This window comes from Cokeromyces recurvatus (genome assembly GCF_025118155.1).
Source record: "Cokeromyces recurvatus strain NRRL 2243 chromosome Unknown BX663scaffold_3, whole genome shotgun sequence".
Lineage (NCBI taxonomy): Eukaryota > Fungi > Mucoromycota > Mucoromycetes > Mucorales > Mucoraceae > Cokeromyces > Cokeromyces recurvatus.
Genome location: NW_026251389.1, coordinates 889,133 through 905,425, shown reverse-complemented (window position 1 = coordinate 905,425; position 16,293 = coordinate 889,133). Strand labels below are relative to the sequence as shown.

The window sequence follows — 16,293 nt, the reverse complement described above, 5'->3', positions numbered from 1 at the left end:
TTTTTATTTATTTTATTTTTTTTTTTTTTTAAATTATGTCAATAGAAGAAAAACTTATGCTTTCCTCTTCATCTTCAGGAACAGCTAGTGATACAGAAGAGACTGTGTCAGCCAATGAGAATGATGCAAAACCTAAAGACACTGTTAACAATGAACTTTTTGTAGAGATTAATGATACATTAGACGATGTAACTGTTGATTCCGTTCTTTTTCATATTGCAAAGACAAACCAGCTAGAAATTAGCTGGAAGCAACTTCAAAAGATATTAGTTGATTTAATTTCAAAGGTATGTATTCAAATTTACAAAGATTAGCAGTATAATAACTTGTAGATTAGCAACATGAATTGATGGAAAGTAAGCTTACTGATAAATCAGTGAAAAAGGTTGCCGATGACTTGTTAATAAAAATTACACATGCAATTAATGATCATTTAAAGTAAAGAGAGAGAGAGAGAAGAAACGAATCGTTATTAAGATTACATTTTTTTTTCTCCTATTATTAGTTGTCCTTTTACTATCCAACGTTTATGTGAATTAGTAACTGAGCCCAAAAAGTATTATAAAATGTATATTAAATATTTACGTGCAGTAGAAAAGGTTTGTACAAGGATATTTGATACCCTTTATTTTTAGTATTGTAAATTAATACAGTAGTTTGACAGGTACTTTTAGTGAATTCATATTGGGAAGATTTTGCACATTTAAATAAAGAAGAACAGGAACTATCACTAGATAATAATAATAACTCGTTAACATTAAATAGATTAGATGAGAATTCGATTATAGAATTAGAACCACATAATTTTAGCAGTAAGACAGAAGAAAGTGATGATAATAAAGATCAGGACGAGGAAAAAGAAGAAGCAATGGAGACAGAGACTTCTTTATCTGAACAAACTACAATAGCAGCTAATAGTATGGACATAGACATATAATATGGACGAAACTAAAATTACAAACAATCAACAAATATTAAGTCTGAAAGCATTCCTTATATAAATTACATCATTGTTTCATATCAACTGTTGTCTATGCAAAAGGTTTAATAATTAAATATATATGCAATTGTATACCGGAAACCCGGAATTAGATATAAAATGAATATAATTGGCTGAAAAGAGAATAATAACTGTTATATTCAAGCACATACTAATGACTCCTTTATCCTTAAAAGTCTTATATTTATTATAATATCTTGGGCCCGTGCGGCTGCATGAATAATAAATAACAATAATAAGAGTTATTTTATTCTTTGCCAAATGTAAACGTGAGTTTAGAGTTACAATTTTTTTTTTTTTTATTTTACATATCTTGAACAATTAGCGAAGGGCTTTCGCTTTTCTTTTCTTTTCGTTTTTTTTTTTTTATTTATTTTTTATTTATTTATTTAGTCAAAGATAAATAAATGATAAATCCTACCACTACAGCATTGCCATTATATCATCCTTATTCAGCTTTTAGATATAGCAGCCATGATCAACCACTATCTGAAGAAGAATCTCCGATATTTGATGATGATGATCAAATCCCTACTGTAACTGAATTCAAGACCATTATTGATGATTATCTAAATAATTTAAGTCCAAAGAAACGAGATAAGGCTCTTGTAGATACTCACCGATATTGTCTTATACAACAGGTACTAAGAGATCCGCGTAATACGGCTATTTCTACAGCTCAATTTCGTTTTTGGGTGAAAAAAATGTTTCAATTACAACCTGGTACAACCGATGTTGTATGTCACGATAATAAGCCGGTAGCTATGAAAGAGCAAATTTATGAAATTTTAGTCAAAGCGCATCGAGAAGCACATCATGGAGGAAGAGATAAAACTTCTGCCCTGGTAATAAATCAAAGTAATTAAATTGCAATGTGATTGGCTAATTGTATTATTATTATTGTATTTTCCCTCTAGGTACGAAGAAGATATTCTTGGATTCCAAAAGAATTGGTAGCTCGATTTGTACGCCATTGTCCATTTTGTATCACACGACGTAACAGTGGCCATAGCCCTAGTGTCTTGATTGCTAAATGTAATAGTCCTCGCTACCGTTATTCATTTGATGCCACAGACGATCTTTCATCAGGACCTCCATCTTCTTCAGATAGTAGTTATGATACGATGCCTCCTCCTCATCCTTCACCTGGAAGAACTTATTTTAATTCTATCTATCAAGAAGAAGAACAACAACAACAACAGCAGCAGCAGCAACAGCAGCAACAGCATCAACAACAAGACTTTTTAGTAGCTGTTGATCCTTATGACTGTTTACAACAACAACAACAACAGTCTCGTAATAATAACTATTATCGTCCTACATCACATAACATATTTTATAATCAACAACAAGGATATCATCATTCAACTTTCTATTATCCGTCAATTATGCGTACTAATATAGACCTTATGGATCCTCATTCTGCTGTCTTGTCAACACAACAACAGCCTATATTTTCTCATTTTACAACAACTGCAGCAACTCCAAATGAAGATGTAGTGACATTTCATGACATTTGAACATGAACAGAGCTTTATTATAGTATATAAATTATTTATTTTATATCAAATCACCCTCCATCTTATTTATTCTACATTACTTACATTTATATATATATATATATATATTTATATATGTATATATATGCGCATCTAAAGTATGACTTCTTTTCTGTTTGGCTTACCTAATAACATATGCTGTAAATGTATAAATACTTTCATACATAACTAGTATAATTTTCCCTCTACTTTTACTCTTTAATTTTTATATGCTTTTTTATATGAATAATAATAATTATAATAACGCAGTTTTCTTTTCTGTTTTTGTAGTTTAAAAAATTAATCTACTGTATTTACAAATAATACTTGTCAAATGTTTATTTAGATTTTTTTTTCCTCCTGCTTATCAACAACTTAAAAAAGAAAAAAGAAGCAGAAACAAACAAGTTTACAAAAAAAAAAAAAAAAAAAAAAAAAAAAAAAAAAAAAAAACGCTTCAAAATATAAGAGACAAAATTTTTTAAATTTTAACAAAATACTTTGTATTTTAATTTTTATATAATAAATAATAATAATAAAAAAAAAATAAGGAATGGAAGGGGGGAGACGGCCAAGTTTACTCAATGCACAAGGTACTGATGCACTGGACCAGCCAGCTCGAATCACGTACCTGGCAGTTTTTCAGCCATGTGGGACGTCTCTTTTCTTCCCCTGAGACAATCACCACAGGCTGATTTCTTACAATTTCCGGCCCTGTTTCATGCCTTCCATTTGTGGGCCTTCTTATTATCACTTGACCGCCTCCCGATTTGCACAAGGCCAAAAGATCCGCCTTACTGTGTTTTCCTTTGAAAACACCACAAAGGTAAAACGTCATACCTTTCAACAGGACACCACCACCGTTTAATCGGGCTCGCTTAGGTGCATGCGTCAGGCCCGATTGTTGATCACCTTGTACTTCAAAGTCAGACATAGGTAGCCATTTTCTGGCTTGAAGACTGTTGAGGAGCCAGGAGACATCTACAATCCATTTACCAGTTAAAAGGCCATGGCAATATTTAATTGTACGACGACAAAGCCCACGATTGTTGACACTGGTCACAAGATGAGTAACGCTATCTTCAAATTGAGTATGTACCACAACCTTGAGAGAAGAGTCACGAGTGAGAATTCGATCAACTTGCTTTTGTGCGGCAGGTGTGAGACCAGTTAAAAGGATATGAACCTTATCCTCTATTTTTAATGTCTGCTGTACATCTTCATCTTTTTCTATTGTTGCAGGTTCTATTACACCAGAATCTCTTGAAACACGGCAAACACCACATGTTTGAATGTAAGGTTTATTTTCAAGACCACATTCTGGACAAGACCAATTTTCACCAAACTGCAAAAAAAAAAAAAAAAAAAAAAAAAAAAAAAAAAAATTAGCATTCGTATAGAGTTGGTATTTTAATATACTTTACCTCTTCATCAGATGAATCTATATCCAACTTTTTTTCAACAGATAAATTTTCTTTATCATCTTGACTCTCATTCTGTTGTGCTGCTTCATCAACGATGGCTTTTTTATCAATCATTGATAAGGATTCTTCTTGTTGATTTTCAATAAAAGAAGTCTTTTCAAAAGAACTTGAGGTATCAGCAGAGGATGCTTTGTTTTCAGCTTCAATACAAGCATGGGATATTTTATTAGCAGTTTGTGAAGTAGGATTTGAACCAGATAAGCACGTATTAGAATTCTCCTGATCTTCTTCATCACCAGAAACTAACGCGTCAATTTCTTTCTTTGCATCTAAGAAAGTTCCTCCACTGAATAAAGAGTCTATAGAGATGACACTGCCTGATTCTTCACAATCACTATCAGTATGAAGAGGAAGGGGAGCAAGAGCAGAATCTTTAGGTTGTTTGTTATCCATAACACTTGAAGATGAGTGAGTCAGAAGAGTAGACGCATTACTAGTAGAATGGGTAGGAGATGGGATATATAATTTACTTTTTTTACTACAACTAGAGTCATCAGATTCATAGCCTTTAACGTCATTGGAGTCAGATATATCTTGATAAGAACGTTTTTTAGAGTTAGTATTCTCCTGACCTTCTTGAAAAGATTTTAATTTTTTATTAGAAGAAGATGCAGTGCTATTATATTCATCTTCAAGTTGGTCATCTTCAGAGATACTTGAATAAGGACGTTTATCAGCCAAAATAACAGATTGCCAATTTTCTTGTAGAGCGCGTTCTAAAGGATTCAGAGGTTCATTAAACAGATATTTCTTTAATTGAATAATTTGTTTAATAAATTTGTTACTTGTATAATCATAGGATGCACGATCCATAGAAGATTCTAGAAGACACGTAGGGCAATCATTTCTAAACATTAAATGTTTTTCAAGGCATTCTCTACAATAACAAAAAAAAAATTAAAATACAATTTTATTTTTTTTATTTTTTAAATACAAGATATAACAACATATACCTGCAAAAAGCATGGCCACAATCAATAATGATAGTTGCTTCAATAATAAATTCAGAACTAGTATATGATCAGTTACAAATTAGCATTTAACAACATTTGTTAAGCAATGTACATACCAAATAATGCATGTCATAGTATCTTCTAAAGTGAAAAGAGCATTGCGAGTAGGACACATTTTTAGAAAGTATATAAATATTTATATTTAAATAAGAGAACTGAAAAGATAGATAGAGAGAGGGAAAGAAAGAATAAGAGGTCTTGTAAAAATTAACCTGATTTATATATGCTTAAAATATATACAGATACATGCGTATACTATTAAAAAAAAAATAAAAAAAAATAATCGCGTAAATGCATAACAATATAAATAAATGACTCCTTAACATTTTTTTTTCTTTTTTTTTTTTAGATCATTAATGATTGTATTGATAAGAGACACATTATAGTGACACTAAAACAATTACTTCTTCAGTGCCTTATTATTTCTTTAGTGCTTGTTATTTCTTTCGTGCTTATTATTTCTATTACTTTCTAATATATAAAGAATACAGTGTAGTATTAATAATATTAAAGAAAGTATATTTAATAAAAAGGTATCTTATAAGTTTGAATAGAGTTGATGTTGCAACTCAATTTCATATTGCATGCATGGAACTCCTGTTGTTTCAAAATCAAAGATTATATCTCTCACATGATATAGTAAATATTATCCCTTTATCATAATGTGTTACATAATAATTTAGCTTACATATTTGAATTATGTTTCCTTATTTTATTATATACATACAGCAGATACAAGACAAAAAAAAAATGTATAAAAAAGGGGAGGAGAAGTTCTTCATATATTTAAAAGGATATCATGTTTGATGTTAAAAACAATCTTTTTTAGGCTGAATAAGTGCAGCTTGCGCATTTCCTAATAAAACTAATTCTTGAATATTGGCTGTTGTTTGACGATAAATACGTTCAAGGGATGAATTAGGGTATCTTCCAAGTGACACTAATAAGGTATGATTTAATTACTTAATTTACATTTTATTCTAGATTGCTTACCTAAAATAGCTGAATTTAGTTCTGATGCAACTTGTTCTATATATGAGGGCTCAAACAAATAAGCAATTGCAGGATTAGATAAATTCGTATACGCTAAAGTAGAAAATGCAGACTATATGTTGATTCTAAGTAAAAACTCTTTACTCTTATACTTTTTTTTTTCCTCCTTTCTTTTTACCAATAATTCAGTTCTGATTATCATATTATCTTTGGCTTCTTCAGCATACTCTTGTTTTAATTTATTTCCATATGCCATGACTTCTGCAAATAATGATGTTTCTATAAAGTGAGTTTCATCATTGGTTAACTTTTTATGTTTTTTCGTCTTCTTTCCATATAATAGCTCGTCTTCATTTTCATCAAAATCATCAATATGGCTTGTTGTACGTTTATTCTTATTAGTATTGGATGGTAGTGTTGTTGATACTCTTAAACTATTTGTCTCATATTCTCCATAAGTGGGTGCTGTCTGTTGTACTCTTTTCACCATTTCCACAAATTTTCTACATTTTAATCTAAATAATAACATTGGGTTCCTTTCTAATATGTTGGGATAATACTCTGAACATAATTGAAATACTTTATCAATGCTTCCTTCTAGAACTGCTTTTCGAATATCTATATTTAAATTTTATAATGTATGTATATACTTGTTTCTGTATGGTATATATACATATATATATGTCCTATTGACTACCTTGTCTATATAATGAATCAACATCGATAATATCATTAGAACCCTTTTTGTCCTTATTTATTATATCCCCATTTTTAGTTAATAAAGCTGCCTCTAACGATTTGGCTGCCTTTGTGTATCCATTATGCTTCAAATATTCTACTACAATCTGATCGGCTGATTCACTTTCTTGCTCTCTTTCCTCTACAATCTGACTTAAAAGTGTTCTCCTTTCATTCTCTATCCATTGTTCAATATCAAACATAAATGGTTTTGCTCCAAAATTGACTTCTATCTTTTCGCCTGGTGTCTTGAATCCTATAAACGGGAACAACTCCATAGTCTCTTTAATCTTTTTAAATGCTGTTCCCAAATAAACTCCATTCTTCGTATAAAATGCTGTCATGTTTCGAAAGTCGACACCACAACCGATAATATCGCCTGTACCAAATTTAGGTCCATAGTTTTGGCCAGTTCCTGATCCTGAATAAACTTTGCCTGTTTCTCCATGGTATCCCCAAGAATATTCTTCCCAACCTGGGAATCGATCAAGACTATTTAGTTTTCGACAAAACCCAATGCCAATGTGTCCATCAACTCCCTTTGAAAGAATTTGAATTTCGAAATAATAAATGCCGCATTGTTTTCGCATAGCATGGTTGGCTCGTACAGAAGAAACTTCAGATTCATCTTTTCCATTACCTTGATTAAATAAATAAATATACATGTATATATATATATATAAATGATGAATCGTTATTTAGATTCGGAGGGAGGAGGAGGAGGGGGGGGAAGGTTTATTAAAATATACCTTTGTAAGTCAGTTGCATATGATCCAAACTAATGTCAATATATTCTCCTTTTGCTTTAATATCCCATGCTGTTGGTAAACGTAGATCCTGTAATGCTAATGTCATCTTGAACGAATCATTTGAAAGACAAGCTTGAAGAGTATCATATTCGTTTGATGTAGGTATTCTTTTGTTTTCGTCTCCGTCTATTTGTTTGATGGTTTGAAAAATAAACTGTTGTTGTCTGACCAAATCAGCATAGACCGATGATGATAAATAAGGTGGAATGAATGACTGTCCCTCTGATTGCCTTGCATAAAACCCTAAAAGTTCATCTTTAAAGGTTCTTTGTTTTAACATGCGTGAAAGTGCTTGTAATGAAGAAGACGAAGTGAGTGCTGCTGCTATGCTTGGATTACCGTTGGCATTACGTCGGCTAAATCTGGATCTTACGGAGAATTCAGAAACAAATGGATAAGACGACATGATTAATAAAGAAAAGAATATATAAAATATGAATTAAAATAGATATGTATAAATACTGTATATGTGTATATATTTATATATATATTTATTTGTATATGTGTATGTTTATTTGTATATGAATATACAGCAGCAACGAGTTCATTATATACTTGATGTGACTGAATTTTTTAATAATTATAACAGTAATACGAATAATAAAAATGAAAAAAAAAAAAAAAAAAAAAAAAAGAAAAAAAAAGAAAGAAAATCAAAGCAAATCAAATCATTGATTTAGGTTCGCATAAAATATACTTTATTTAACAATTATAAAAAATAAATGACTACATATATGTACCAAAAACAATGTATATGACTATATATAATAATAATAATAATAATATTAATAAAATATGTGATTTTTTTTTTTTTAACCACGAAGAGTTCCCATTACAAGTGCCAATAAAGCCATTCTAACATAAAGACCATAACGCATTTGTCTAAAGTAGGCAGCTCTTTGATCAAAGTCAACTTCAGGTTCAATTTCATTTACACGTGGCAAAGGATGCATGACAATCATTTGTGACTTGGCCTTACTCAAGACATCATTGTTTAAAATGAAACTATCCTTTACACGCAAGTATTCTTCTTCAGTTTCAAATCTTTCCTTTTGAACACGAGTCATATAGAGTACATCAGTAGTACCAATGACCTCATCCAAGGTACGATAGACATTTTGTTGAATACCAGCAGCTGCAACTTCATCCATGACTTCCTTTGGCATGGCTAGTGACTCAGGACAGACGTAGTTGATAGTGACTTGATAGTAAGTCAAGATCTTGACAAGTGAATGGACTGTACGGCCATTCTTCAAGTCACCAACAAGAGTAATCGTGAGTCCATTTACAGTACCTAATTCCTCACGGATCGTAAATGTATCCAAGAAAGCTTGTGTAGGGTGTTCTCCAATACCATCACCAGCATTGATAACGGGCACCTTGGAATATTTAGCAGCAATTTGAGCACTACCAGGTTGAGGATGGCGAAGAATGATGACATCTGCATAGCAACCAAGGGTACGAACTGTATCTGCCAAGGATTCACCCTTTTGAACAGAGGAGGTAGTAGCACTGACAGACACAACTTGACCACCCAATCGATACATGGCAGCTTCAAATGAAGATGAAGTACGTGTAGAAGGTTCAAAGAACATCGTGCTCATCACACGTCCTTGCAATAAATTAATAGATCCATAGAGTTCAACCAAGTTACGCATTTCATGTGCAACACCGAATAAAAGATGAAGATCGTCACGGTCGAATTGAGCAGATCTTAAGATATGTTTACGATAGAAGGGGGAGCGACTTACAACGCGTGCAAGGGAGGCAGAGATCTCATATTGAGGTGCTTGGAGTGATACCAATTGTTGACCAGCGACACCGGCTAAACGAATAGAACCAGCAGCATGAGGCGCCTTCTCCTTGTTGACAATCGCAGGATGTTCGATTGTTGTCTTTGTAGTGGCGGTGGTGGTAGCGACAGAAGTGGCTGAGGCAACTTCAGCAGCTTGATGATTAGCAGGAGTTTCTGTCTTCGTCTTCTTCTTCTTCTTTATGGGTTCCATAATGGCTTGAGCTTGTAAGGACACATTGCGTCCAAACATAGACTTATCTGTAAAGGAGCCATCCATAAATAATGTGACATCGTTCATCGTGACACGTTCGACAGAGCCATGAACAGTACGACCGAGAAGAGGAGACCATTGTCCAGACCATTTGATTTGACGATCGATCACAACCTCAACGGAGGCATCAGATGGATGAGTCAAACCAAAGATGGCACGAGGGCGTTCATAAAGACGTTCAACCAAGTCCTTCACAGTTAAACGTTTAGCAGCAACAGCACCCAATAATAAGGGTAAAGCCTCATGAATACCAGCTGTAGCATCTACCTCATGTCCCAACTCCTTGGCCAATTGACGAGGAACAGTACCGATAGTGAAACAATCGATGACGTCCAAATCCTTCCAAAGAATTTCTTGATCTTGTTTAGTGGGTAAAAGTTGAGTATGATTGAATTCTTCAGATGTAAAGAAGAGAGAATAAATAGCAACATCACAGGTAACGGCTAATCCCTTTTCTTTACTCATCTTGATGAGAGCCAAATCATCTTTGCTAATGATATTGGTGACATGGATAACGCGATTATGAAGAGAGGCTAAGAGCAAGATGGAAGCCAAGTTGGTACCCTTAGCATCAGTCATAATTAATTGAGAATCGGGCCATGATGAAAAGGCTGAATCAAGAACAGAGACGTTGCTACCGATCACATCGGAATGGATATAGACAGCAGCTGCATCAGAGGCGTAATCACCAATATGGGCGGCATTTTCAGAAGTAGCTGTAATATTCAATAAATAATCGGTATAGTTTGTCTTGAGTGCCCTCTCGCTTAAATCATTGAGTTGAATATTATCTGTCACACTCTTGACAGAGGTAGCAATGGTAGTGAAACCAGCAGAGAGAGAAGCCTTAGAGACAGCAGCAAATTCATCGTTGGACTCCAGATAGGCATTGATGTTGAAAAGACCAGGTAACTGAGCTTGTGTATGGCTACTCTTGCAATCAATGTTCAAGATGTCAAAGTTCTTATGGCGAGCAAGGGCTTCAACAAATAATTTGGCACATTTGACATTAGTCAAGAGAGGAATAGAATAATCCACAGCCATACGACGTGAACGATAACCCTTGGACATATAAGAAGCAGGACGACGGAATCGATTACGAGAGGGCAAGTTGATGTACATGTCAATCAAGTTGTTGGATAAGTGTTGTTGTAAAGAGTATTCAGCCTTGAGCTTATCGTCTGTATCAGCATCTAATGTATCCAAATGTTTAACAGGGATGCCATGTTCAGAGATAAAATCAGCGGTACCCGTGGTGGCAAATAAATTATAACCCAATTCATGTAATTTCTTAACAGAGGGCAACAATTCAATCTTCTCCTTATAAGAGCCAATAGAAAGCAAGATATTTTTCTTGGGTAAGGTCAAGCCAGTAGCCAAGAGTGCCTTAAGATAAGCTTGGTATTTGTCTTTACCGAAACAGGCAACTTCACCAGTAGAGGCCATTTCGACACCTAAGACAGGATCAGCACCAGATAAACGACTGAAGGAGAATTGAGGGACCTTAATACCAACATAATCTTTAGGAATATCAACCTTAGGGTAAGGAGTGACAGGCAAGCCCAACATAGCCAAGGTGGCCATCTCAATCAAGTCAACACCAGTCACCTTTGAAACAAAAGGTGAAGAACGAGCAGCACGTACGTTACATTCAATCACCTTAATTTCATTATTCTTTGCAATGAATTGAATATTGAAGGGACCTGTGATATTCAAGGCGCGACCAATCTTTGCAGTTGCCTCTTCGATCTTCTTGATCGTCTCAGGGGCTAAATCTTGAGGAGGTAAGACAAGAGTGGCATCACCTGAGTGAACACCAGCATTTTCAACATGTTCAGAAATGACATGCATAATAAGTTTACCATCAAGAGCGACAGCATCCATATCGATTTCTTTAGCGTCCTCGATGTATTTAGAAATGACAACGGGATAATCGCGAGAAACAGCAGCGGCTTCCTTAAGATATGAAGCAAGATCATCCTTAGAGAAGACAACGTTCATAGCAGCACCAGAGAGAACATAAGAAGGTCTGACAAGGACAGGATAACCAACCTTGGCACAGAAGACTTCAGCTTCCTCATAACTTGTCAATTCCTTCCAAAGAGGTTGATCAACACCAATATTATCACACATACGAGAGAACTTGTAACGATTTTCAGCGTTATCAATCATTTCTGGTGAAGTACCAAGGACTTTCACATTTTGACGATAAAGAGGTAAGGCAATGTTGTTGGGGGTTTGACCACCCATGGACATCATGACACCAGATGACTTTTCAATTTCATAAATATCTAATACACGTTCAATGTTGATATTTTCAAAATACAAACGATCAGCTTCATCGTAATCGGTGGATACTGTTTCAGGGTTGTAATTGACCATGACTGTCTTAATACCCTTTTCACGTAAAGTACGAATTGAACGGACGGCACACCAATCAAACTCAACTGATGAACCAATACGATAGACACCTGAACCCAAAACCATAATACCATTATCATTGAATTCAATGTCATGTTCAACAGCATTATAGGTCATGTAAAGATAATTAGTGAAGGCAGGGAATTCAGCAGCAACGGTATCAATTTGTTTAACAAAAGGTGTAATACCATATTCTTGACGAAGACGACGAACAGCTAGCTCATTGCTGTTGATCTTGTTAGCAATTTGACGATCAGAGAAACCTAACTGTTTAGCCGAACGAATCAAATTACCAGGAAGATTAGCCTTAGTAAATCCTGTAAGACGCTCTCCCAATTTATGAATACGCATTAATTTGTTCAAGAACCATTTATCAATCTTTGTCAATTCCCAAATATGATCAACTGTATATCCCTTTTCCATAGCATTAGCAATTGCAAACAAACGTTGATCAGAAGGATGTGTAAGTTCATACTCAATATCTTCATCCTTAATAGTATTGGACTATAATGCAAAAAAAAAAAAAAAAAAAATCAATAAACATAAATTTATGTTATACTAATAATAATTATAAAAAAAAAAAAAAAAAAAAAAAAAAAAAAAAAAAAAAACTTACAGAATTGAAACCAACAAGGTTATAATCAATGGCACGAATAGCCTTTTGGATAGTTTCTTCAAAGGTACGACCGATAGCCATGACTTCACCGACAGACTTCATAGAAGAAGAAAGAGCAGTACTGACACGATTGAACTTCTTGAGATCCCAACGAGGAATCTTAACAACACAGTAATCAAGTGAAGGTTCAAAGCAAGCACAAGTGACCTTAGTGACACTGTTAGATACTTCATTCAAGGGAATACCTAAACCAAGTTTAGCAGCTACAAAAGCCAATGGATAACCTGTAGCTTTAGAGGCTAAAGCAGAGGAACGAGAGAGACGAGCGTTGACTTCAATAATGCAATATTCCTTTGAGAAGGGATTCAAGGCATATTGAATATTACATTCACCAACGACACCTAAATGACGAATAACATTGACAGCAGTGGTACGAAGCATGTTATAGTCTTCATCAGATAGTGTTTGTGAAGGTGCAACCACAATGGAATCACCCGTATGAATACCAAGAGGATCAAAATTTTCCATATTACAGACAGTGATACAATTGTCTTGACAGTCACGAACGACCTCGTATTCAATTTCCTTCCAACCCTTCATCGACTTTTCAATCAAGACTTGAGGAGAGGTAGCAAAGGCCTTGTTACAAAGGGCAATCAATTCTTGCTCATTATCAGCAAAACCAGAACCGAGACCACCAAGGGCATAAGCAGCACGACAGATAACAGGGTATCCGATTTCCTTTGCAGCCTCAAGGGCTTCCTCGACGGTTACAGCAGAGGATGATTTAGCACACTTTTCATTAATCTCATAAAGGGCTTGAGCAAATAAATCACGATCTTCTGTAGTGATGATGGTATCAATCTGAGTACCAAGGACCTTTACGCCAAGGGATTCAAACTCATCTTTAAGAGCAATACCGACACTGAGAGCCGTTTGACCACCAAAGGTAACATAGATACCATCTGGTTTCTCATATTGGATTACCTTACGAACAAAATCAGGTGTAACAGGTAAGAAATAAACTTTATCAGCAAGACCCTTTGAGGTTTGGATAGTAGCAATATTGGGATTGATCAAGACAGTATAGATACCTTCTTCTTTAAGAGCCTTAATGGCTTGAGAACCAGAGTAATCAAATTCACCAGCTTGACCAATCGAAAGACCACCTGAACCCAAGACAAGGACTTTATTGACGTGAACACGAGGATTCTTCTTGATGTTATCCGCCTTAAGACCACCGGGCATCTGAACAGGTACTAATGCCTTCTTTTCGAGGCAATCCTTAATATTATTAATAAAGACATCAAAGAGGAATTCAGTATCACGAGGACCGGGTGTGGATTCAGGATGGAATTGAACAGAGAAGATGGGTAAAGATGTGTGCATCAAACCTTCATTTGAACCATCGTTAGCATTCACAAAGAGTTCCATGTAGTTTTTGGGTAATGTAGAAGCATCAACAGCATAACCATGATTTTGAGAAGTAATATAACAACGACCCGAGATCATATTTGTACAAGGAATATTATGACCACGATTACCATATTTCATCTTCATCGTTTTAGCACCAGCGGCAAGGGCCAAGACTTGATGACCTAAACAAATACCAAAGATAGGTTTCTTGATATCTTTGATGTATTCACGAACACGATGAATGGTGAGGTCAATGGTAGTAGGATCACCAGGACCGTTAGAAAGGAAGAGACCGTCAAAGGAGTCCTCAGGTTCAGCATTGAAATCATAATCCCAGGGGACTACCTTAAGTTCAACACCACGATAAACAAAGCAACGAATTTGATTGTACTTCATACCGATATCAACAGCGATCACACGTAAGTTACGACCAGAGGGGGTCTTGATCGCATTAGCTGGATCAGGAGAATATACCTTAGGCTCCTTAATGGAGACTTCAGCAACCAAATTACGTTCATTAGGATCTACCCAGTCGACATTTTCATAATCTTTCATCCAACGTTCTTTCAAAGGTTCTTCGGTGGAACTAGAAAGACCGAGAGCTGAAGCAGCGCTTTCAATAGCACTAGAAGGCTTTTTAGGAAACAAAATCTTGGCTAAAGTAACACCTTCTTCTCTAATCTTCTTGGTCATGGCACGAGTATCAATACCATAGAGAGCAGGGACATTATTCTCTTTTAACCAGGTAGACAAGGAAGATTCAGCAAGATAATGAGAATAATCATATGAGTAACTACCCACGATCAAACCAGCAATATGAATTTGGTTAGATTCGAATCGTTTAGGTATATCCTTTAATAACTCGTCCATTTCAGTACGAGAGGGTACACCATAATTACCAACCAAAGGGAAAGTAATTACTAATATTTGGCCTCGGTAAGAAGGATCGGTCAAAGATTCAGGATAACCGACCATACCTGTATAAGGTAATTTTTTTTTTGTTAGTGTCACAAAATAAATGATTACACATTTATAAATATTTGTATTCTCTTTCACACAACTCTTTGTACACATGTATGCATATTGACATACGTATATGCATACACATAACAAATAGCCTTTCATTTCTCCTATCCCCTCCTCCCTCTTTATGAAACCGCAGCTTTCTTTTTTTTTAAAAAAAAAATAAAAAAAAATGCTTACCAGTTTGGAAGACACATTCACCGGAAATACTCTTTGTTTCAGAACCAAATGAAATACCCTGGAAACTGGTTCCATCTTTTAAAACAAAAGCAGCAGTAGTTACATTCTTAGGATCTTCCAAAGCAGCAGCAGGACGAGTAGGAGCGTTAGGGGAACGAGGGGAACGACTAATAGGTGTAGCATTAGCAGCAGGAGCCGTAATATGGGCATTAAGAAGAGGATTAGCAGCAGAAGGCATGTTGGATGTCATTTTTTTTGAAAAGAAAAAAAAAGGAAAATTCTTAATAGATTAAATAGATACTATGCGAGAGAATGTCTAGACGATTATTTTTTTTCCTTGAAATTCTTTATATAAATGAAGAAAAAAAAATATGCATTAGTATCGTATTAACTATAGTCTGTATTAACATAAATTTGCATGAAATAAATCTTTACAAAAAAAAAATAGAAGGAAATCTAATTTATATACACACAGAAAATGACAAGAAACTTGATTTCGAAAGATAATTTAATTGTGCGTGCCTTGATTTGGAGAACACAAGTAATGTAAATAGGTATTTATAAAATAGAAAAAAAGTTTATTTGATAAGAAAGAAAGTGTAATACGGGAATTGTCAGCCAAAGAAGCTGAAAAGTTCATAAATTGTATTTTGGAGTCCTTTTTATACTTTTTTTTTTTTCTAAAAAAAAAAAAAGAAACTAATTTTCAAAGTCAGTTATAAATCCAGGTTCATCTATGAGTCTTATATCTATAAAAAAAAATAAAATAAATAAATAGATAAAAAAAATAAAGCATAATGGACAAGAATCCTAAATGAAAATTTGTTTTTATCAAACCCCTTTGTTCATTTTCTTTTCTTTATTTTAACATTAGTCGCTTTTTAACAGAATAAAATACTTTCTATTTGATATATATTTTATATGAAAATAGAGGAAAGATCTATTTTTTTTTAACAAGTATGATTCACTTATTCTAGATCTAAATCTAAGTCACAT

The 16,293-nt window shown here is 34.3% G+C and overlaps 6 protein-coding genes across 6 annotated transcripts; 3 read left to right on the top strand and 3 right to left on the bottom strand.

Annotated features, from left to right (window-relative positions):
* Positions 1-19: 19 nt before the first annotated feature.
* Positions 20-1,417, top strand: BX663DRAFT_497078 (PPP4R2-domain-containing protein). Its single transcript, XM_051525860.1, has 5 exons — positions 20-287; positions 338-438; positions 506-599; positions 665-1,269; positions 1,394-1,417. Exons 1-4 carry the CDS (start codon positions 36-38, stop codon positions 935-937), a joined length of 720 nt encoding a protein of 239 aa, XP_051386596.1. The 5' UTR covers positions 20-35; the 3' UTR covers positions 938-1,269; positions 1,394-1,417.
* Positions 1,018-2,586, top strand: BX663DRAFT_199174 (uncharacterized protein). Its single transcript, XM_051521737.1, has 3 exons — positions 1,018-1,269; positions 1,394-1,845; positions 1,918-2,586. Exons 2-3 carry the CDS (start codon positions 1,408-1,410, stop codon positions 2,518-2,520), a joined length of 1,041 nt encoding a protein of 346 aa, XP_051386595.1. The 5' UTR covers positions 1,018-1,269; positions 1,394-1,407; the 3' UTR covers positions 2,521-2,586.
* Positions 2,587-3,096: 510 nt separating this feature from the next.
* BX663DRAFT_497071 (uncharacterized protein) lies at positions 3,097-5,357 on the bottom strand. Its single transcript, XM_051525859.1, has 5 exons — positions 5,092-5,357; positions 4,976-5,032; positions 4,808-4,899; positions 3,963-4,738; positions 3,097-3,883 (listed from the first exon to the last, which is right to left on the bottom strand). Exons 1-5 carry the CDS (start codon positions 5,148-5,150, stop codon positions 3,116-3,118), a joined length of 1,752 nt encoding a protein of 583 aa, XP_051386594.1. The 5' UTR covers positions 5,151-5,357; the 3' UTR covers positions 3,097-3,115.
* A 1,357-nt stretch (positions 5,358-6,714) lies between these two features.
* On the bottom strand, positions 6,715-7,855 carry BX663DRAFT_427900 (concanavalin A-like lectin/glucanase domain-containing protein; the record flags this gene model as incomplete). Its single annotated transcript, XM_051522648.1, has 2 exons — positions 6,715-7,406; positions 7,516-7,855. 2 exons carry the CDS (start codon positions 7,853-7,855, stop codon positions 6,715-6,717), a joined length of 1,032 nt encoding a protein of 343 aa, XP_051386593.1.
* A 532-nt stretch (positions 7,856-8,387) lies between these two features.
* BX663DRAFT_548768 (uncharacterized protein) lies at positions 8,388-15,547 on the bottom strand (the record flags this gene model as incomplete). The annotated part of the gene is made up of 3 exons (XM_051531100.1): positions 8,388-12,566; positions 12,679-15,071; positions 15,298-15,547. 3 exons carry the CDS (start codon positions 15,545-15,547, stop codon positions 8,388-8,390), a joined length of 6,822 nt encoding a protein of 2,273 aa, XP_051386592.1.
* Positions 15,548-15,555: 8 nt separating this feature from the next.
* BX663DRAFT_497068 (uncharacterized protein) lies at positions 15,556-15,839 on the top strand. The gene has a single exon (XM_051525858.1). The coding sequence runs from the start codon at positions 15,610-15,612 to the stop codon at positions 15,802-15,804; it is 195 nt and encodes a 64-aa protein (XP_051386591.1). The 5' UTR covers positions 15,556-15,609; the 3' UTR covers positions 15,805-15,839.
* The last annotated feature ends 454 nt before the right edge of the window (positions 15,840-16,293 follow it).

Excerpts from the sequence above, each read along its gene's own strand:
- BX663DRAFT_497078 (XM_051525860.1), top strand. The coding sequence starts at position 36 with ATGTCAATAGAAGAAAAACTTATGCTTTCCTCTTCATCTTCAGGAACA. Across the intron at positions 439-505 it reads GCAATTAATGATCATTTAAA|TTGTCCTTTTACTATCCAAC; the intron begins GTAAAGAGAGAG and ends TCCTATTATTAG. Across the intron at positions 600-664 it reads ATTTACGTGCAGTAGAAAAG|GTACTTTTAGTGAATTCATA; the intron begins GTTTGTACAAGG and ends GTAGTTTGACAG.
- BX663DRAFT_199174 (XM_051521737.1), top strand. The coding sequence starts at position 1,408 with ATGATAAATCCTACCACTACAGCATTGCCATTATATCATCCTTATTCA. Across the intron at positions 1,846-1,917 it reads GAGATAAAACTTCTGCCCTG|GTACGAAGAAGATATTCTTG; the intron begins GTAATAAATCAA and ends TTTTCCCTCTAG.
- BX663DRAFT_497071 (XM_051525859.1), bottom strand. The coding sequence starts at position 5,150 with ATGTGTCCTACTCGCAATGCTCTTTTCACTTTAGAAGATACTATGACA. Across the intron at positions 4,900-4,975 it reads TGTGGCCATGCTTTTTGCAG|AGAATGCCTTGAAAAACATT; the intron begins GTATATGTTGTT and ends TTGTTATTGTAG. Across the intron at positions 3,884-3,962 it reads TAGATTCATCTGATGAAGAG|TTTGGTGAAAATTGGTCTTG; the intron begins GTAAAGTATATT and ends TTTTTTTTGCAG.
- BX663DRAFT_497068 (XM_051525858.1), top strand. The coding sequence starts at position 15,610 with ATGTCTAGACGATTATTTTTTTTCCTTGAAATTCTTTATATAAATGAA.